Source organism: Lampetra planeri, chromosome 31, assembly GCF_965212315.1.
Source record: "Lampetra planeri chromosome 31, kcLamPlan1.2.h2, whole genome shotgun sequence".
Classification (NCBI taxonomy): Eukaryota; Metazoa; Chordata; class Hyperoartia; order Petromyzontiformes; family Petromyzontidae; genus Lampetra; species Lampetra planeri.
The window spans coordinates 11,714,917-11,737,302 of record NC_136137.1 but is presented as its reverse complement, the minus strand read 5'-3'; the positions used below and the strand labels follow the sequence as shown (position 1 = coordinate 11,737,302).

At 56.2% G+C, this 22,386-nt stretch overlaps 2 protein-coding genes across 13 annotated transcripts in view; one reads left to right on the top strand and one right to left on the bottom strand.

The window, feature by feature from the left end:
- Positions 1-509: 509 nt before the first annotated feature.
- Positions 510-22,386, top strand: part of OVCA2 (OVCA2 serine hydrolase domain containing) — a 37,193-nt gene continuing 15,316 nt past the window's right edge. For 4 of the 11 annotated variants that reach the window (XR_013587658.1, XR_013587657.1, XR_013587656.1 and 1 more), the window contains exons 1-5: positions 510-740; positions 5,757-5,840; positions 6,799-6,951; positions 11,933-11,998; positions 12,399-12,602. Coding sequence is in view for 8 of the 11 variants with exons in the window: in XM_078609311.1 (XP_078465437.1) it covers positions 536-740; positions 5,757-5,840; positions 6,799-6,951; positions 11,933-11,998; positions 12,399-12,602 (712 nt within the window). In the remaining 3 variants the exon portion in view is untranslated. The other 7 variants (XM_078609318.1, XM_078609317.1, XM_078609313.1 and 4 more) reach the window with 7 other exon arrangements.
- LOC144729228 (dnaJ homolog subfamily B member 6-B-like) overlaps positions 17,753-22,386 on the bottom strand; it is a 64,603-nt gene continuing 59,969 nt past the window's right edge. For both annotated transcript variants that reach the window (XM_078609321.1, XM_078609320.1), the window contains exon 10: positions 17,753-22,075. In XM_078609321.1, the coding sequence (XP_078465447.1) occupies positions 22,065-22,075 (11 nt within the window). In that variant the 3' untranslated portion in view covers positions 17,753-22,064. The remainder of the gene's footprint in view (positions 22,076-22,386) is intronic.

Genomic DNA, 22,386 nt, shown 5'->3' with positions numbered 1-22,386 from the left:
TCACACCGTGTCACGCCGTGTCACACCGTGTCACGCCGTGTCACACCGTGTCGCACTGTGTCACTGTGTGTCACGCTGTCACAGAGTGTCACACAGTGTCACGCTGTGTCACTGTGTGTCACGCTGTGTCACAGAGTGTCACCACACACAAAGTGTGTCACGCTGTTGTTATCTGCACCACAGCGCCCTCTCGTGGCCGCGGCTACCCGGAGCCCCCCACTCCGTCTCCTCTCGCCGCGGGGGGGGGGCTCCGTACAGTCCGTGTGTACTGTGTGTGTGTACTGTGTGTATAATGTGTGTGTACTGTGTGTGTACTCTATCTGTGTGTACTCTGTGCGTGTACTGTGTGTACTCTATCTGAGTGTACTGTTTGTGTGTACTGTGTGTATGTGTGTGTACTGTGTGTGTACTCTATCTGTGTGTACTGTGTGTATAATGTGTGTGTACTGTGTGTGTACTCTATCTGTGTGTACTCTGTGCGTGTACTGTGTGTGTACTCTATCTGTGTGTACTGTGTGTGTGTACTGTGTGTATAATGTGTGTGTACTGTGTGTACTGTGTGTGTACAGTGTGTGTACAGTGCGGGTGTACAGTGTGTACGGTGTGTACAGTGCGTGTGCACTGTGTACAGTGTGTGTGTGCAGTGTGTGTACAGTGCGGTGCTGTCTGCGCTCTCCCCGCCAGGTGTCGCCCTCCTCGCCATGGCCGCCGAGCGCGCCGCGTCTCCTCCTCTGCTGCGGGTGAGGACATCCGCGGTGCCGATTCCCCGAACCCCCAGGGTGCCCCGGGGCCCTGGGGCTCCCTGGGTCTCCGTCTCCCAGGCTCCCTCACCCCCGAGTTTCGGGGGGTCCCCGAGCGAACCGAGTCCCGGGCCCGCTGGAGGCGACCCAACTCCCGTGGCCTCTGGGCCCCGCCTGGGCCCCAGGGTCCCGCGTGGGCCCCAAGGCCTCAGGGCCCGAGGCCTTGATTCCGGCTCTGGCCCTGGGCCCCTTCTGATCCCGGGGCCAGCATCCTACCCAGTAATCATAAACACGTCGGGCCAACAACGTGGGTCCAACGGCTCCTGCCACGGTGTTCAGGTCCGTTCGCCACCTGGGTTGTGGAACCCCTGAATCCTGCGGCCCTGGGTTCGCCCTGGGCCCGGCGGAATGGGGGTCGCGACCTGGGTCAGATCGCGAGCGAGGGTCGGCCAGGGGCTCGACGGTGGTCGTGAGCGTCCAGGCCAAGCACCGCCTGCACGCGGCGAGGTGTGTCGGCACGGTGGGGTCAGCAGAGGGCAGTGCAGTCCACGCCGTGGCTCGACTCGACTCCGATTGCACCCCGCGTCGATGCTGAACGCCTTCACCAAAGCGCACTCACCGGCGTGGTGAAGTATGGTCAAACGACACCCCGCCGTGACCAACACGGCGTGGTGTGGAGGACCTTCATCCAGCAGTGGATTGACGCAGGGCTGTATAACCGTGCGTGGTGAATTGATATTAAGTAGGACCATTGCCCGAAACGTCGTCTATAATGATAATCACGTTAAGGCCACACAGCAGTGCTATTGAGGGGGTCTCTGTGTTGCAGGCGCGGCAAGTGTTGAGTGGGTTTCCACCGAAACATGCCTTCAGTCTGTTTAGATTATTGTCTGCTGTCAATGCCCAAATGAGAAGCCACTTTGTTCAGCTACAATTCGTGGCCAGGTCGCGTTGTGATACTCCAGTGGGCTTCGCCTGGTAGAATGGGGATGGTTTAGTGTCGTACTTGTTTACCTTTCTTGCACTGAGCACTACCGTCGTGTTTCTGTACCGTTTGTTGTTGCAACGTTCTTACCCGCCCCGACTGGAGATGTGTGAAAAAGAGCTTCATAGCTCATCGGATTTCCCCAATATAAATACTGATTCTGATTCGCATGCAGTGGCGGCTGCCGCTGGCATTGCGTGAACCCAACCCGGGGGGGGCTTCCAGCCCCCTCACGCATCCACCCCCTCATTGCTCCTGCAGCCCATTAGGAATCCCCTCCGAAGACGAAAGCGATGGTAACAGCCATGAACCGCAGCTGGCCGTGCTGACGCACCGCAAGCTAAATGTATCTGTGGTGTGTTCCCACCCAGCAGGGGGAATTCCACATTCCTATGGCAGGGAACAGTTCCACCTCAATGGAACAACCCTTGCCATGAGGTGGCAAGCACCACGCATGAACTACGTGTTTTGGCTGCTGCTGCAGGGCTACGTTGTGGGCAGCAGAGACATCCATTGTACTGTATGTTGCTCACGTTCACCAACCCACGCTGACAGGCCTGCGTGGATAGGGATGCCAACCTTCCCAGAGTGGCCAGGAGTCTCAACCGGAATTTGGCATCAATCTCTCGGTGACGATTGAAAGTGATCGGGGAGATTTCAATGGTAGGATATTTAACGAGATCAATGAATATAATGAACGCACACAATTCATACGGAAGTTCATTGCTCGAACAAAACGGCGTCATCTCATTGCGTTTTCCTTTCCCATTGCAGCGTAATGACATAGCGTGTCGTGTAAACAGGACGTGCTTCCAGAACAATTAAAATGACATGACATCAGAATTTTGTGGAATAGCTTCAGTCAAGAGTTGGCAATCCTCGCGGGTGAAGTATGGTCAAATACCTCGTCCCCCCCCCCCCCCCGTGACAGCGTGGGGGAGGCCATCATCCAGCGGTGGATTGACAGGGGGCCGTTGCGTGCGAATGCCGCCTGCGCTCACGTGGTTGGTGACGGCGTTGTCTGTGCGTTTGCTTCCTTTCAGATCCTGTGCCTGCATGGATACAGGTGAGGGGTTCTGGGCAGCAGCGCCGCGTGGCTCGTGACGCTCCGGCCGGGCACATGGAGAGAGAACGCAGCTTAAGGCCCTCAGATCCAACCCTTGGGCCTGGCAACCCTCTCAGTGGTGCTCATAATGGCCTAGCATTGGAGACACGGAGCCGGCGCTTCTGCGTGAGGTGCCGAACTATTGCGGTTTTACCGGCGTCGCCCATAACGGCCGGGTCAGAGACACTGAGCCAGCGCCGCTCAGGATCGGCGAATCCCGGAATGCGCCGCTGGAGGCCGAACGCGGATGTCCTGCTTGGCGAGGTATCGCTCGGCACGGCCACCGGTGGCCTGGCCCTACCGTGCCAGGTCACGGAAGCGTTGTCCGGTGGTGAACGACAGTGGACACGGTAACCACGTGTCGCAAGGAAACGAGTAAACGGTACCACGGGTCAAACGGTATCACGGGTCACGCGGTCTTGTTGTAAATGTACCGCCGTTGGTCGCAACATCCCCCGTTGTGCTACGGGAAGCTCGTTCCAGTCACCGGCTGCACGGTCGTTACGGAGAGTAGCAGTATTCTCGATCACGACCCACGGGGTGGTTTTTTCATGGACCCAGGGGCGCAACTATGGCGGGGGGGGGGGTACGAGGCAGCGTCATGCGACGCAGAGGGGCCCAGTCGGCCACACGGGGGCCCCAAAGTAACAGATAATGAAAGAGCATAAGAATAATTATTTTTAAAATTCCAACAACCATGAATGCCAAAAAACATTGTTACAAATAAAAAAACTTTCGAAAAAAATACAGCGTACAATCTAGTAGCACTACTGCTGGTGATTCTTACTGAAATATTTTGTATTAATACTGTCACTGTAAGACTGTCTTCCACGAAACCCAATACACGGTACAACTAAAATAATATATATAGCTTTCGCCTAACATTATATATACGGGTTAAAAACATCCGTAGCTATTTCAGTAAAGTGAGTCGGGAGAAAGGAGTTTGGGCGGGCCCACAGTCTTATCTTGCACAGCCACCGTTACAAATAGGTCGTTGCGCCTCCCTGCACGGTCCCATCTAGCAACGTGATCTGGCCGTTGAATGGCACCCATTAAGCTCAGTCCCAGCTCAGTCTGGGTCTCTTGCGTGCCCGGCGAGACGGCTGTTATCACCACTGGAGTTCGCCAGGCGCTGCCCTTGCGCCTTCGGCTCTCCGCAGGTCATTCCCGGTGACGCTACCTTAGCCTGTTGATCGACTTTGGTGATTCGCCCCCTTCTGGAGAGTGACGGGGGAAGCCAACGAACCAGTCGGTGCCGAGTTGGCACCGCCGAGATCCTGGATCTGAGTCCAGGCAGCCACCCGTGATGAACCCAGGTGCTCAAATGTGGCGAGTTGATGGTCTCCCTCGGCCCGGTCACCAAAGAATGCACAAAAATAACAATTGCATTAAGTTTGGTTCTGCATATCATGTGGAAATTTATAGGAAACGCATGATGTAGATTCTAAATGTGGAGGGAAAAATCCACGTGACCATGGGGACAACACACAAACTCCAAATTTACAGGCGTCTGGGTCGGGATGGAACCCACGACCTTCTGTGTACCAGGCGAGGTGCTGGATGGGACGATCCATCCAGCACCTGTGCGTGATCCCATCCCGTCCCGTATATCTCCGCGGATGGACGTGCTGTCAAAAACCCACTGGGCTCACGCCTGGGAGCGATTATCGGCGAAGGCGCCGATCCCCCCCCGCAGGCGGCAGGTGTCTGTGGCAAAGGGGAGCCGCGGGCTTTCGGAGCGGCGCTCCCGGCAGGTGGTTCGTGCCAGTCGCGGTGGTCGTGGTGTTTCCGGTGACGCGCCAATCCGTGTCTGCGAGCAGGCAGAATGGCAAGACCTTCCGGGACCGCACGGGCTCCCTGCGCAAGATCCTGAAGAAGCACGCAGAGCTGGGTGAGGGTACCAGCGGCACGGGGCGGCACCGCGGACTCCGCCGGCGGTAGTGCCTGCCACTGCCGCTACCGCTGTCACCATGCAGCGGCCCTCACCAGCGGCAGCGCGCTGGCCGCGTGGGTTCATGGTTTAGAATCGAGCGGCCGCCCTGGTTATTACAGCGGTGCGCGTAATAACAGCGATGATACCACGCACCGTCTGCTTTACGGCAGACGTCAAAAAATCACGTGACGTCGTTCGCAAGAGTAGGCCATTGTGTGGCCAGCGTCAGGGTCTGAATTATTTCCAGATTTGACAAATTGCATCGAAAATTACTCAATTGCAATCTACATAGCGATAATCGCCCTTTCTGTGATTCGGACTACACACAGATTGACTCCTGTGGAGCACCCCACTCTGAACCTCTCCCCCTCTCCCCGCCCACTGTGAAAACAGATGCCACTCCTCCTCCTCCAGCAGCAGCAGCAGCATCGAAGCCCTCGTGTAGCCTCCTCCTCCCTCTCCCCGTCTCTCGTGCACCCCTCCGCTCCTCTTCCTGCCCCTGCCCTCTCACTCCCCACGCGTTCTCTTCTGCTCCCATCCCTCTACTTTCCCCTTTCTCTTCTCCCATCCCTCACCCTCCCCCCCCTGCACTCTACTCCCCTTCCCGTGCTGTGCAACGCGGGTGGTGCACCTAGCCGGGCACAGGAGCCACGGCGAATGAATTTAGTGGGAGCGGGAGTGTAGCAGTTAGCAGCGCGCTGCGCCACGAACATGGCGACCTGAGTTCGATTCCCTCTCACGACCAACACCAGTGACGATTATCTGAACCGGTCCTGGGCCTCCCTTCGGTCAACTCAGCCTCGAATGAGTCCCTTGTGCGGTGTGCAAACATCGCCACTGGGGAGACGAAGACGATGGAGCGTAGCGCTGGCCACCCGCTCCCTGCGCGTGCCGTTCCAGCCTTCAAAGGTGATCGCTCGCAGCACTTGCCCCATTTGTCTGTTAAGGCTATAGGGGGATCTTTGTCTTGTGTGTCTGTGTGTACTGCAGTTTACATTTCAGCTCCAAACGTGATCCCAGCCCAGAGGGAGGAGGAGGAGGCGGCGGGTGGAGACGGAGACACTCACACAGACGGTGAGGAACGCGCCCAGCCCTCGCACGCACACAAGGCACACACGGTACCTACACGCAGTATACACACATAGTACACACACACAAGGCACACAGGAGCAGTACACACACACGGTACATGCACGCAGTACACACACATTGTACACACACACACACGGTACACACACACGGCACACACAAGCAGTACGCACACACGGTCAAGGGACAGCTAAAACAAAGTTGGCACAGTAGGGGGCACAGGTGGTGCATCTGCCAATCAACCCATGGCACCTTGGTCTGTCTCGTGACTTGCTGTCAGCAGTGAGCATTCGACAAATCACGTGGCCTCAAGGTGCACCTAGCCTGGCACAAGCGTCATGGTGACGTCTCTGCCACTTAGTGGCGAATGGCGGCTGTTATGTGCGCGGTGTGTCCGGTGGGGTGTGTGGTGTGCACGGCGTGGAGCGATGCGGTGTGTGGTGCAGTGTGAGGGGGCGGTGCAGTGTGTGGTGTGGTGCGGTGTGTGGTGCGGTGTGTGGTGCGGTGTGTGGTGCGGTATTGTGTGTGGAGCGATGTGATGTGTGGAGCGATGTGATACAGCTAATCTGGCTGTGACGGTCCCACCTGATGACGGAGACTTGTGTTGCCTCCGAAACGTCGTGATTTTTGTTTTTATTTTATTTTACTTTCTACGTGACTTTACCGAAAGAACCTAAGAAGATAGTTTGGTGCATTTTGTGATGTGTGGTGCGGTGTGATGCGGTGTGGTGTGATGTGGTGTGTGGTTCGGTGCGTGGTGTGGTGTGATGCGGTGTGTGGTGCGGTATGGTGTGTGGTGCGATGTGATGTGTGGAGCGATGTGATGTGTGTTGCGTTCTGTGGTTCGGTGCGGTGCGTGGTTTGGTGCATTTTGCGATGTGTGGTTCGATGCGTGGTGTGGTGTCATGCGGTGTGGTGTGATGCGGTGTGTGGTGCGGTGCAGACCAGCGGGCCTGGTGGTTCACCGTGGACCCGGCCCGGGCCGCGCCGGGCGAGCGCCTCTTCGACTCCACAGCGGCCTCCGCGTTGAGCGTCGGCTTCGACGATTCGGTGCTCGCGATCGCACGCACCCTCACCGAGCTGGGGCCCTTCCACGGTGAGCACCACGACGCCGCCACCACCACCTCCTCTACCATCATCACCTCCTCTACCATCATCACCTCCTCTACCATCATCATCTCCTCTACCATCACCTTCTCTACCATCACCACCTCCTCTACCATCATCACCTCCTCTACCATCATCACCTCCTCTACCATCACCTTCTCTACCATCACCACCTCCTCTACCATCATCACCTCCTCTACCATCATCATCTCCTCTACCATCACCTTCTCTACCATCACCACCTCCTCTACCATCATCACCTCCTCTACCATCATCACCTCCTCTACCATCATCACCTCCTCTACCATCACCACCTCCTCTACCATCACCACCTCCTCTACCATCACCACCTCCTTTACCATCATCACCTCCTCTACCATCACCACCTCCTCTACCATCATCACCTCCTCTACCATCACCACCTCCTCTACCATCATCACCTCCTCTACCATCATCACCTCCTCTACCATCATCATCTCCTCTACCATCACCTTCTCTACCATCACCACCTCCTCTACCATCATCACCTCCTCTACCATCATCACCTCCTCTACCATCACCTTCTCTACCATCACCACCTCCTCTACCATCATCACCTCCTCTACCATCATCACCTCCTCTACCATCATCATCTCCTCTACCATCACCTTCTCTACCATCACCACCTCCTCTACCATCATCACCTCCTCTACCATCATCACCTCCTCTACCATCACCTTCTCTACCATCACCACCTCCTCTACCATCATCACCTCCTCTACCATCATCATCTCCTCTACCATCACCTTCTCTACCATCACCACCTCCTCTACCATCATCACCTCCTCTACCATCATCACCTCCTCTACCATCATCACCTCCTCTACCATCACCTTCTCTACCATCACCACCTCCTCTACCATCACCACCTCCTCTACCATCACCACCTCCTTTACCATCATCACCTCCTCTACCATCACCACCTCCTCTACCATCATCACCTCCTCTACCATCACCACCTCCTCTACCATCATCACCTCCTCTACCATCATCACCTCCTCTACCATCATCATCTCCTCTACCATCACCTTCTCTACCATCACCACCTCCTCTACCATCATCACCTCCTCTACCATCATCACCTCCTCTACCATCACCTTCTCTACCATCACCACCTCCTCTACCATCATCACCTCCTCTACCATCATCATCTCCTCTACCATCATCATCTCCTCTACCATCACCTTCTCTACCATCACCACCTCCTCTACCATCATCACCTCCTCTACCATCATCACCTCCTCTACCATCATCACCTCCTCTACCATCACCTTCTCTACCATCACCTTCTCTACCATCACCACCTCCTCTACCATCACCACCTCCTCTACCATCACCACCTCCTTTACCATCATCACCTCCTCTACCATCACCACCTCCTCTACCATCATCACCTCCTCTACCATCACCTCCTCTACCATCACCACCTCCTCTACCATCACCACCTCCTTTACCATCATCACCTCCTCTACCATCACCACCTCCTCTACCATCATCACCTCCTCTACCATCATCACCTCCTCTACCATCACCACCTCCTCTACCATCATCACCTCCTCTACCATCACCACCTCCTCTACCATCACCACCTCCTTTACCATCACCACCTCCTCTACCATCATCACCTCCTCTACCATCACCACCTCCTCTACCATCATCACCTCCTCTACCATCACCTCCTCTACCATCATCACCTCCTCTACCATCACCACCTCCTCTACCACCACCTCCTCTACCATCATCACCTCCTTTAACATCACCACCTCCTCTACCATCACCACCTCCTCTACCATCATCACCTCCTCTACCATCACCACCTCCTCTACCATCACCACCTCCTTTACCATCACCACCTCCTCTACCATCATCACCTCCTCTACCATCACCACCTCCTCTACCATCATCACCTCCTCTACCATCACCTCCTCTACCATCATCACCTCCTCTACCATCACCACCTCCTCTACCACCACCACCTCCTCTACCATCATCACCTCCTTTACCATCATCACCTCCTCTACCATCACCACCTCCTTTACCATCATCACCTCCTCTACCATCACCACCTCCTCTACCATCATCACCTTCTCTACCATCACCACCTCCTCTACCATCATCACCTCCTCTACCATCATCACCTCCTCTACCATCATCATCTCCTCTACCATCACCTTCTCTACCATCACCACCTCCTCTACCATCACCACCTCCTCTACCATCACCACCTCCTCTACCATCACCACCTCCTTTACCATCATCACCTCCTCTACCATCACCACCTCCTCTACCATCATCACCTCCTCTACCATCATCATCTCCTCTACCATCATCATCTCCTCTACCATCACCTTCTCTACCATCACCACCTCCTCTACCATCATCACCTCCTCTACCATCATCACCTCCTCTACCATCATCACCTCCTCTACCATCACCTTCTCTACCATCACCTTCTCTACCATCACCACCTCCTCTACCATCACCACCTCCTCTACCATCACCACCTCCTTTACCATCATCACCTCCTCTACCATCACCACCTCCTCTACCATCATCACCTCCTCTACCATCACCTCCTCTACCATCACCACATCCTCTACCATCACCACCTCCTTTACCATCATCACCTCCTCTACCATCACCACCTCCTCTACCATCATCACCTCCTCTACCATCATCACCTCCTCTACCATCACCACCTCCTCTACCATCATCACCTCCTCTACCATCACCACCTCCTCTACCATCACCACCTCCTTTACCATCACCACCTCCTCTACCATCATCACCTCCTCTACCATCACCACCTCCTCTACCATCATCACCTCCTCTACCATCACCTCCTCTACCATCATCACCTCCTCTACCATCACCACCTCCTCTACCACCACCTCCTCTACCATCATCACCTCCTTTAACATCACCACCTCCTCTACCATCACCACCTCCTCTACCATCATCACCTCCTCTACCATCACCACCTCCTCTACCATCACCACCTCCTTTACCATCACCACCTCCTCTACCATCATCACCTCCTCTACCATCACCACCTCCTCTACCATCATCACCTCCTCTACCATCACCTCCTCTACCATCATCACCTCCTCTACCATCACCACCTCCTCTACCACCACCACCTCCTCTACCATCATCACCTCCTTTACCATCATCACCTCCTCTACCATCACCACCTCCTTTACCATCATCACCTCCTCTACCATCACCACCTCCTCTACCATCATCACCTTCTCTACCATCACCACCTCCTCTACCATCATCACCTCCTCTACCATCATCACCTCCTCTACCATCATCATCTCCTCTACCATCACCTTCTCTACCATCACCACCTCCTCTACCATCACCACCTCCTCTACCATCACCACCTCCTCTACCATCACCACCTCCTTTACCATCATCACCTCCTCTACCATCACCACCTCTACCATCATCACCTCCTCTACCATCACCTCCTCTACCATCACCACCTCCTCTACCATCACCACCTCCTTTACCATCATCACCTCCTCTACCATCACCACCTCCTCTACCATCATCACCTCCTCTACCATCATCACCTCCTCTACCATCACCACCTCCTCTACCATCATCACCTCCTCTACCATCACCACCTCCTCTACCATCACCACCTCCTTTACCATCACCACCTCCTCTACCATCATCACCTCCTCTACCATCACCACCTCCTCTACCATCACCACCTCCTCTACCATCATCACCTCCTCTACCATCACCTCCTCTACCATCATCACCTCCTCTACCATCACCACCTCCTCTACCACCACCACCTCCTCTACCATCATCACCTCCTTTACCATCATCACCTCCTTTACCATCATCACCTCCTCTACCATCACCACCTCCTCTACCACCACCACCTCCTCTACCATCATCACCTCCTTTAACATCACCACCTCCTCTACCATCACCACCTCCTTTAACATCACCACCTCCTCTACCATCACCACCTCCTCTACCATCATCACCTCCTCTACCATCACCTCCTCTACCATCATCACCTCCTCTACCATCACCACCTCCTCTACCATCACCACCTCCTCTACCATCATCACCTCCTCTACCATCACCACCTCTACCATCATCACCTCATCTACCATCACCACCTCCTTTACCATCACCACCTCTTGTACTATCACCTCCTCTTCTACCATCACCACCTCCTCCTCTATCATCAACGCCACCTCTACACACATCACCACCACCACCACTACCACCATCTCTCTGTGCATCTTGCTGCATGTACATCTCTCTACATCTTTGTATTGACACACGTCTCCCTCTCTGTGTGTCAATACAAACCTGCATGAAGCATCTCCCCGTGCCGTGTCGGTCATCAGGGTTGTATGACCATACTTCACCGCTCTGGTCAGTGCGGTTTGGCAAATGGTGACGGTGGGGGGGGTAGCAGGGCCGCTTCAGATATCACTCGCCACCGAGTGTTCGCCACGGCCGGGAGTAAAACTCGGGTCGCTGGGTTTGTGGTGCGTCCGGCGCCCCATCGCATCTCCGCACGTTGCTCTGTGCGACTCTCGGCGTCTCCACACTCTCGGCACCTCTCCCTCCGTCTCTCTCTCCACGCCGCCCGTGTCGCTCGTGCACTCTGCACATTTCTCTCGGGGTGCCTCTTCCACGGTGCAGCCCTGCAGGCCTCTCCGTCTCTGGCCGCTGCACCCTCCCTGCACCCCCCACAGCCCTTTGCGTACAGTTAACTGGCACGCGTGTCTGTCCATTCGTTCGCCGTCGCTCGCCTCCGGACCTCCCTATCGATGTCTCCCTTAGGGTTGTTAACCGGTAACCAGTAACCGGTCCCAGTGTAGTGGAAGTTGGAGTGTGTCCTGACTCCTCTTCGTCCTCCTCCCCCTCCCACCCCTCCTCCTCCTCATCAGGAATTTTGGGCTTCAGTCAAGGAGCCTCAATGGCTTCTCTCATCCTCGCCATGCAGAGGGATAATGGTGAACAATCACCACCGCTACCGTCACCACCACCAGCACCAATACCACTACCACCACTACCACTACCATCACCACTAACATCACCTCCACTACCACTACCACCAGCACTACCATCAACAGCACTACCATCAGCACCACTACCATCACTACCACTACCACAACTACCATCAACACCACTACCATCACCACCACTACCATCACCACCAGCACCCCCACTAACCTTCACCACCAATACCACCAGCACCACCACCATCACCACTTCCATCACCACCACCACTACCATCACGAGCACCATCAGTACCATTACCAACACCACTACCATCACCACCAGCGCCACAAATACCATCACCCCCACCATCACTACCACTACTACCCCTCCCTCCCCCCGGCATGGTGCCAGACGCGCGCTTCTCGTTTGGCTTCGCGGTGCTGGTGTCCGGCTTCCGGAGCAGCTCCACGGAGCACAGGGGCGCGTACGCTGGCGGCGCTGTCCCCACGCCCAGCCTGCACGTGCGCGGCCTCACGGACCGCGTCATCGCCCACCAGCGCAGCGCCGAGCTGCAGCAGGGATACTCGCACGCCAGCGAGCTCGTCCATCCAGGGGGTACCTCGCTCGCTAACCCACTCACCCGCTCGCTCGCTCACTCACCCACCCACTCATTCACTCGCACGCCAGCAAGCTCGTCCAACCAGGAGGTACCTTGCTAACCCGCTCACCCGCTCGCTTGCTCATCCGCTCGCTCGCTCACTCGCCCACTCGCCCACCCACTCGCATGCCAGCGAGCTCGTCCAACCAGTAGGTACCTTGCTAACCTGCTCACCCACTTGCTCACTCACTCACTCGCTCACTTACCCACTCACTCATCCCCGCAACTCGCTCACTCACCCACTCACTCATCCCCGCACTCGCTCACCGTCACGCGAGTGAGCTCATCCAGCAGGGGGGGCAAACTTGTTCCGCGCTCGCTCGCTTTCTCGCTCACAACACTCACACTCATCACATGCGCTTACACTCAGGAAGTAAACAACAACCGCCATTCACCAGTAATGTGCGCACAGCACTTGTGCCAACCTAGGTGCACTTTGAGATCACGTGAAGTGTTGAAGGAAGGATCGCTTTTAGGTCACGGAACAGATCCAAGTGCTGTGGGTTGATGGAGATGGGTGGCAGATGCACTAATTGTGCTCTCCATCCATTGTGCCAACTTGCTGCCCAGCGCTCTGTTCGTTGTTGTGAGCGTTGCTCCTCTGCCCTCCGTTGTTGTTGGACGGCGACTGCCTCGAACTCAACAGTAGCGTCCTTCAAGAGCCTCCTCCAAAGAGGCCGATCTTGACACCGCTGGTAACGGTCATTGGCAACTCCACACAGCTCCAAATCCTTTTGTACCGCATTACTCCATTTCTTCTCTGGCCCGTGTCGTGCCCGTTTAGTCCCCTGCATTGGTAAGTTGTGGCTGGGCATGCGGGCGACGTGACCCAGCCAACGCAGCCTCGGCTGGTGGAAGAGCTCACTGATGTGACTGTGAGCTCAATCCAGTCCGGTTAAACCCAGGATGAATCATAGGTGCAGGCCAGCCTGAATGTTTCAAAACGGCACAGATGTTCCTTTAAAGGGATCCATGTTTCGCAAACATAGAGGGCACAACTATGCATAGCTGTCAACCCATATTGTTTACCTGTATTCTTGTAAAGGGAAATTGAGTTTTCAGGTCCATATGGCGTACAGCCGTTTCAATACGGGCAAACTAACATTTTTGTGTTTATCCCTTGTGATGGGACTTTGTAAGATGAAGGTTGAGATTTATAAGGGCACAGAGTGACCAAGAAGGTCTGAATTGGTCTGTAATAAGGTCGGTGCTGATAAGGAAAAAAGCCCATGCCACTCGACCGAGTGAGACTTACATTGCCACACTGGAGCTGGTTATAGGCACACTGCCCAGGTACGAACATTTCTCCACGAATGCCCCATCACTCATGGGGAGTGGATGGGGTGGAGCATTCTATGACACAAAATAGCCAGGCAGGTGTTTAGTTTTGGTGGGGCTGATGGTATGTCCCCACCTTTCAGTAGCGCACTCCAAGTTCCGCAATAGTGGCCCCAACCCCTCTGGTAATTGAGCAGCAATTACCAGGTCATCCGCGTAACATGACTGCACTTGGGCATCGATCAGCCTTCCATTATATCTGTACCAGATGGAAAGTTTATCGAACCACATGGTAAGAGAAGATGTTAAATAGTGTAGGGGCGAGAGGACATCCCTGTCGCACCCCGTGGTGAACAGGGAATGGCTTTGACCACGATCATGAAGGTCCTTAATGATGACCACTCACAATCACACTGGCACACAAACAAATAACAACAGAGATCCCCCGTGTAGCCTGAACAGACTGTTGGGACAAGTGCTGTTAGCGTGAACCTATGCAGGCTGGAACGTGGTGATGTTTCCACACCACACCAGGTACTCATTTGAAGCTGAGTCGACCTAGGAGAGGCCCATGACAGATTCAGATAATCGTCACTGGTGTTGGCTGTGAGCGGGAATCGAACTCGGATCGCCGGGTTCTAAGCACAACGCGCTAACTGCTACACACACACGTACCCCCACTCACACATCTGGGCGGTCAACACACATCGTTATTCACGCAATGAGGTGACTTACACCCTCACTTCAGCCACGTGCACCCAGACAGGAGGTGTGGAGTGACACGCTCACCACTGCCCACATTCACACACTCACGACGCGCCTTCACTCACCACCCACTTGCCCTCACTGCGCACCACTCTTACCAAACCCTGAATCTGATCCCTCCCCTTGTGCACATCAACTCTGCTGCACGGAGTGGCTGGTGCGAATTGACGGTGATCATTGATGGTGATCAATGATGGTGATGATGGTGAAGACGATGGTCAGTGATTGATAGTGATGATCGATGGTGATGACAAGTGATTGGTGGTGATGATGATCAGTGATTGGTGATGATCAGTGATTGGTGATGATCAGTGATTGGTGATGATCAGTGATTGATGGTGATGATAATCAGTGATTGAAGGTTGATTATGATCAGTGATTGATGCTGATGACCATGATGATGGCGATGATAGGGGCGGTGAGGTTCAGATAAGCCGATTGCGCACCAGGACGTGAACCTGTGCCCTCTGACCTCCTCGGCTGAGTGAGGACTCTGCCCGTCTCTGTCCCCAGGCCACTTCGTCCCCGCGTCCCCGCCCCAGAAGGCCATCTACCTCGAGTTTCTGGAGCGGTTTCAAAGAGACCAGAATGGGCAGCAGTGACCGGGGGAGGGGCCGTGGGTATGGGGGCCATGGTGGAGGGGAGGGGCCGTGGGGGGGCCCGTGGGTGGGTCACTTGCTGCGAGCGACTGCGTCAAACTCTCTCCCAGTGTCCACCTCCACAGCCCTAATAAATGTCCGCGACTTGTTCCCCTCGCAATGGAGACCTGCGTATTTGTCCGTGTGGAGCGACGCACGCCGTGTGTTGGGAGATAGGCGTGGGGAGCGGCGGCGCAGCAGTTAGCGTGCTCCGCTACGAACCCAGCGACCCGAGTTCGATTCCTGTTCGCGACCAATAACATTGGTAAATATTTTAACAGGTCCTGTGGCCTCCCCGAGGTCAACTCGGCCTTAAATGAGTACCTGGGCATGGTGCGTAAAACAATAGCAGGGAGACAAAGGTGGCACGAACGTGGTGCTGGTCACCCACCCCCTCGTGTGCTGTGCCGCCGTTCATAGGCGCTCGCGAACAGCACTTGCCCTGGCAGTCTTTTGAAGGCTACGCAGGGTATCTTTGGAGAGGTGATGGATCCTCTTACAGGTTTTTTTGGGTTAGATCGCATAAATATGAATGTGTCGTAAAACCCGCCACCATGACCAATTAGGAAGGTTTGTCCCGTAAACAAAACGTGCTAATCAGTTACGACTTTGTTACACCGGTGTTGGACAGTAAACCCACGACATTTACAATTCGTGTACTGTGACGTGTCGCTGGCGATTACAACAACCAGCTTCATCAGGCAATGAGTCGGGATGGAAATTGGTCGCGGAAGCCGACGTGTTGAGCTGACGGATCCTCAATGGCTTCACGGAAGCAGTTGGTGCCCAAGCAGAGCGGGAGCGCGGAGTGTAAACTGTGTTAGCGGATTTCATAGGAATTTAACGAGATTCCCCAAGTCTATTGCAGTTGCCCGAACGGCGTTATGCCACTGGAGCCGGGCGGCTGTACGTGTGTGTACGTTGAACGTCACCGTACGTCGCCAACCGTGCTAATCGGAGGTGCGATTAGCACTTGCCTTGCCTGGAGTCCAGCTCTGTGGAGGCAGCGAGGGTTGGTGGATCACGCACACATGTTGTGAAACTCCCTTCCCGAGGACGTCTGCATGGGATAGAGTGTTGTCCCCTGTGCACGAGTGGGTTTTCTCCGGGTGCTCTGATAATTACCTGCCACGTGTATAAACACTCGCTAATTGGCCGATAACACCTTCATATATAGAGGACTGGGGAGCTTGGGCGATTGTTGGTAGCGCCGGCTCCTCGTCGCGTGGCTGCTGCTGCTGCCTTCCCGCTCCCCGTATGTGGTTCCTCCTCCTGGCGGCGCCTCTGAGTCATCCCCTCTCTACGAGAGCGAGCAGCGGATATCGTGTGGCGGCGTTCGCGCGGCGTTACGAGTTGATGTCGTTACGAACCGCACATTCGGAACTCCAGTGGAGCAGTGCATTGCCCTGTGTCGGGAGAACGGCCCGTGGAAGGTGACATCAAAGAACCACTGCTGAGATATATCCCTTTTAAGTGGCTCTCCGCACGAGCGAGGTTTACTGCAGAGTTCCCCGGGATGTTCTGCACGGACAGCACGATCGCCAGTACGGTACAAGTGGAGTGTATGGTACCATCTGCCACAAACACCCCGTATGCCCACACGAGGTTTCGTGCCTCGGTAAAACTTGCTTTTGGTTATCGTTTCTGGCGTCCACAGCACCCTTCCATTTTCCTTTAGCAATTCCCCCATTATGGCCGTACACCAGCCACTCGCACACCAAAACAGCAAACCTCATAGCCTGAACAGACGCTTGTGGAAAGTGCCATTAGCGAGCACCTACGATGGCCGGCAGGGCACATGAGAGGGCGGGTGGTCAGCACCACGCTCGGCCGCCTTTGTCTCCCGAGTGGCGATGTTTCCACAGCGCACTAGAAAATTTGAGACTGAGTCGACCTAGGGGAGACCCAGGACGGGTTCAGATAATCGTCACCGGTGTTGGTGGCCATGGGCGGGAATTGAACTCGGGTCGCTGGATTCATGGCGTAAGTGCGCTAACCGTGCATCACCCCACAACAACAACACTCGCCATTCACCACGAAGTGGAGGTGACATCACTCCGGCGCCTGTGCCAGGCCAGGTGCACTGAGGCCACGTGAAGTGTCGAAAGCTTGCCAACAGGAGGTCACGGGGCAGACCCAGGTGCCATGGGTTGACGGACTGAGATGACTGGCAGATCCACACCGCCACCTGTGCCCCCCTCCCCACTCTCACACCCAGACGGCGCACTGGTCGAAGTTGCAATGTCGACGCTTCTCTCCTGTGCGTGCTCTGCTGCAGCCCACGTGCACTGCCGTGTCTCCTGTGTGGTGGGGGGGGGGTGCATGGCAGTGTAGAAGCCGTCGTGGGTGGTGCCAGCCGGTGGGCGCGTGGCGCCTTGTGTGCCCAGCCCACTCCCGGACACAACAACACCAGGGACGCGATCCTCTCGAGTACATTTCGTATTTTAAATTTCAGTTGCAATTCTCATTACAATATAGCAGCCTTAAAGAAGCTTCGCATACTTCAAACACAGTAAATCCTAAACAATTACAATAATAATCATAACGATGGTGGTGGTGGTGGTGGTGACGACGATGGCGGTGACGATAGGAGCTGTGGTGGTCACCGTGGGGGGCTCGGACTCTGGCTGGAGTGGCTGTTGAGGTCGGTGTCATGGGGTGGGGGGTTTGGGTCTACGGCCAGAGTTATCGCTCGGGGACAGGTGGGGTTAGGACCAGATTGTTGATTTGCTTTCGGGGTGTGGAGCAGATCGGACTCGGGGTAAGTGTTGACGGTGGGATTATGGCTCGAGTTGGGGTTGAAGGATTCGCGTTGGGGGCAGGGGGTCTGGCGACGGCATGGGTCACCGCCTCAACGCGCGCGGCTCTCTGCGCGAGTTCCGCCACCGAAGGAGATCAATCGAGGGGGGGGGGGGGTGCGAACTCCGGCTCCGGGGGCTGGGTGCTCCGCTCCGGGGCTTTGCGAGCAGGGTCCAGGGCGGCTCGGTGCTCATCGCCGAGCTGGATTCACGGAGGGCTCGTGGGGAAATGGGGGAAGCGATGGGGTGGTGGGGGTAAGATACGCCTGCAGTTACCAGATGAGAGGTTATCCCGACGCCACGGTTTCCGAAACTCCAATCCTCAAGACCCACGACCCCACTCCGTCTTTCCACGTCCACCAACGGGCTCCTCCACATTCGAATGAACTCGCTCCCCGACCCACGCGATGCGCTCAGCGACGAGCGCTGCGTCAACGGAGCCGATTCCATGCGTGCAACGAGTTGATTTGTGGGGCGCCACAGTGGCTAGGAGATGTTAACTACCTCGCCTGGTATGCAGGAGGTCGTGGGTTCCATCCTGATCTTGACGCCTGCTACTGTATATTTGGAGTTTGCGTGTCTCTCTCTCCCCGTGATCACATGGACTTGTCTCTGGGTCCTCCGGTTTTTCCCTCCACATTTAGAAACACACGTTTAGAGTATTTGGTTGCTAAACATTTCCACGTGACAAGCCACTTCGTGGAGCGGCCAGATCGGTTCTGAGAAAGAGCTGTACAGCTGAAGTGGGTCCTTACCTGGTACAAGACAAAAACTGTTTGATAGTTTTTAGTTTCGAATCGGGAGGAGTCGATTGATATACGCGGAAAGACGCAGCAGCGTTGCAGGTGAGCGGGGGGGGGGGGATTCGCAAGGACTGGAGTTTGGGGAATCCTGCCCTCCACGCTGGGTGGGGGGCAGTGGACCCTGGCTCGCGATGGCTTTGATTCTCTCCGGCTACCCCCCCCCCCCCCCCGTCAATGGAGGAGGCCGAGCTATAATAAGCCGCGGCCTCAGCGGCGCCAAGTGAACCACACGCACGATGGGGTGGGGGGGGTGGGGGGGGGGCACCGCTTAGACCGTGAAGCGCCCCGGGGGCCATCGTCACCGCGGCTCGCGCAGCGTCTCACCGAGACCGACGACTGGGCTGTGGCTGCAGTCGAGTGGCACACCCGGCAGCAGCGGTAACCACGACTCGGTTCCTGCTGCCACCCGACTCGGCTAGCGACAGCAAGGTGGGGTCACCACGCAGCAGAGGCGTGGGACTCCCCAGACCGTGCCCCCAACCCTGCCCTCGGGCCTGCACGGCCCCAGGCCAATGAGTTGACCCAAGCCAGGCACGAAGATCGAGACGCGCGCGAGTGTGGACTCGCAGGCTACGCAACGAAACATTTGAGAAATGTCAAATTAGAAAAATGCGTACAATAACTCAGGCAGGGGGCGGGGCGAGAGTGTCGAGTGTCGTTTACCTTCAGAGATAAATAGCTCCAGTTTAGTTTTTTCCGTTGTCAAACACCTCGGGACCTCTCCACATGCAACATAAATTCCACCGTGCTGCAGTTCAATTGTTAATCGCGCGGGCCGTGACGCCCGTTGACCCCCCGCTCCCCCGCGCGTGTCACCTCATCCGGGCCGATGGCAGCCAAAGTCGCCGCACGCGGCAGCCGCCGTCAGTCGTGGCGACGACGACGGCGGCCACGACGAGTCGAAGTGCGCCGCTTGCCGTCCGCGGAGACGAATCGAGGGCAAAGGGGCCGCGGGAATAAAGCTGCCGGCCGCTGTTGTAGTCGCGTGGCCCGGCAGCTTTGCGCGGCCCCACTGTCGCGATTCGTCATCGGTTTTATTTCGGGTTAGTTCACGCGTAATGTTGATCGCGAAACAAATTTGTGTCATGCAAGAACCCCCGCCCGCCGCCCGACGCGCGGCCAAACAAATTGAATAGTCACGTGGGTGTGCGGGCATTTGGCGAAGAGCCCATCGATCGTCGCTGTTTCAGCTTGCTCGTTCACTCAACCAAACACTCGCTCGCCCACCCGTTCGCTCTCTCATCCGCTCACTCACCCACTTGCTCGCTCACCTGCTCACTCATCCACTCGCTCGCTCACCCATTCACTCATCCACTCGTTCCCTCACCCACCAACCTACTCGCTCACTCACCCACTCGCTCACTCATTAGCTCACTCACCCACTCACTCATCCACTAGCTAGCTTACTCACCCACTCACCCATTCACTCACCTACTCACTCGCTCACTCATCTCACCTAACTCGCTAGCTCACTCACCCACTCACTTGCTCACCCGCTCACTCACCCACTCGCTTGCTCACCCGCTCGCTCTCTCATCCGCTCAGTCACCCGCTCGCTCTCTCATCCGCTCACTCACCCGCTCGCTCTCTCATCCGCTCACTCACCCGCTCAGTCTCTCATCCGCTCACTCACCCGCTCGCTCTCTCATCCGCTCACTCACCCGCTCGCTCGCCTGCTCACTCACCCGCTCGCTCGCCTGCTCACTCACCCGCTCGCTCGCCTGCTCACTCACCCACTCGCTCGCTCGCCTGCTCATCCACTCGTTCGCTCACCCACTCACCTACTCGCTCACTCACCTACTCGCTCACTCATTAGCTCGCTCACCCACTAACTCATCCATTCGTTCGGTCACCCACTCACCTACTCGCTCACTCACCCACTCGCTCACTCATTAGCTCGCTCACCCACTAACTCATCCACTCGTTCGCTCACCCACTCACCTACTCGCTCACTCACCCACTCGCTCACTCATTAGCTCGCTCACCCACTAACTCATCCACTCGTTCGCTCACCCACTCACCTACTCGCTCACTCACCCACTCGCTCACTCATAAGCTCGCTCACCCACTAACTCATCCACTCGTTCGCTCACCCACTCACCTACTCGCTCACTCACCTACTCGCTCACTCACCCACTTGCTCACTCATTAGCTCGCTCACCCACTAACTCATCCACTCGTTCGGTCACCCACTCACCTACTCGCTCACTCACCCACTCGCTCACTCATTAGCTCGCTCACCCACTAACTCATCCACTCGTTCGCTCACCCACTCACCTACTCGCTCACTCACCCACTCGCTCACTCATTAGCTCGCTCACCCACTAACTCATCCACTCGTTCGCTCACCCACTCACCTACTCGCTCACTCACCCACTCGCTCACTCATAAGCTCGCTCACCCACTAACTCATCCACTCGTTCGCTCACCCACTCACCTACTCGCTCACTCACCCACTCGCTCACTCACCCACTCGCTCACTCATTAGCTCACTCACCCACTCACCCACTCACTCATTAGCTTACTCACCCACTCGCTTGCTCACACACTCACCCACTCGCTTGCTCACTCACTCACCCACTCACTCACCCACTCACTCACTCACCCACCCAAACACTCGCTCACTAACTTACTCACCCAGTGGGTTAGAGACCAATTGTCACAGCCAAATTTAGTGCTTAGATCGACGGACGTTTCACGCGAAACTGCGCCAGGCATGTTCAGGGCGAGGTCCAGGAAGTGCGAATCACGAAGTGCGAACGAGGCCTCACGTCCGGCGGCCGCCTACTGCCCGGCGAGGTCGCCACGTGGACCGACCCAACAAGACGCTTGCGGATCTGAAGCCGTGAACATCGCGCAAAAAGTGGCGGCGTTACTCGCGGGGATCTCAATCTCCACGTCTGGCAATGGTGCGAACCTGGGGCCACGCCACAGAGTGGAGGGGGGGGGGGCGAGCAGGGGTCAGCGGGGTCGCGGGGGTCGCAGGGGTGCACCATCCACTAGTGGGGGCAGGGGGAGGGGGGTTGGCAAGGGGTCCTGGGGTTGCGCGCGCTTGTGGGGTCGAGAATAAATACGAGGAGGAGGAGGAGGCGACGCAGAGGAGGAGGAGACGAGGAGGCGTCCACGCTGGCCCAGGCTCACACCACACCTGCGGAGCGACACACGGGGGGCAGGGCTCAGCGTCAAGGGCAGAGCGCGGGGACACTTGCACCGAACTTGGCAGCTTCCTTCAACAACTGCGCCCATTTTGATGCAGTCAAATACTCGTGTGTGTGCGTGTGCGAGCGTTCTGCACGGCCAGTGACTGGAACGAGCCCCACTGGGGTACGGCGGAATGATTTCCCAACCAATATCGCCAGATTCGCGTGAAGGAAACGTGGTGTAGATGGTTTCGTAACGTTGCCTTGAGAGCGCGAGTGGAGGAGTACGTGCAGAGTGCGAAGACGGGAGAGTGTGCCG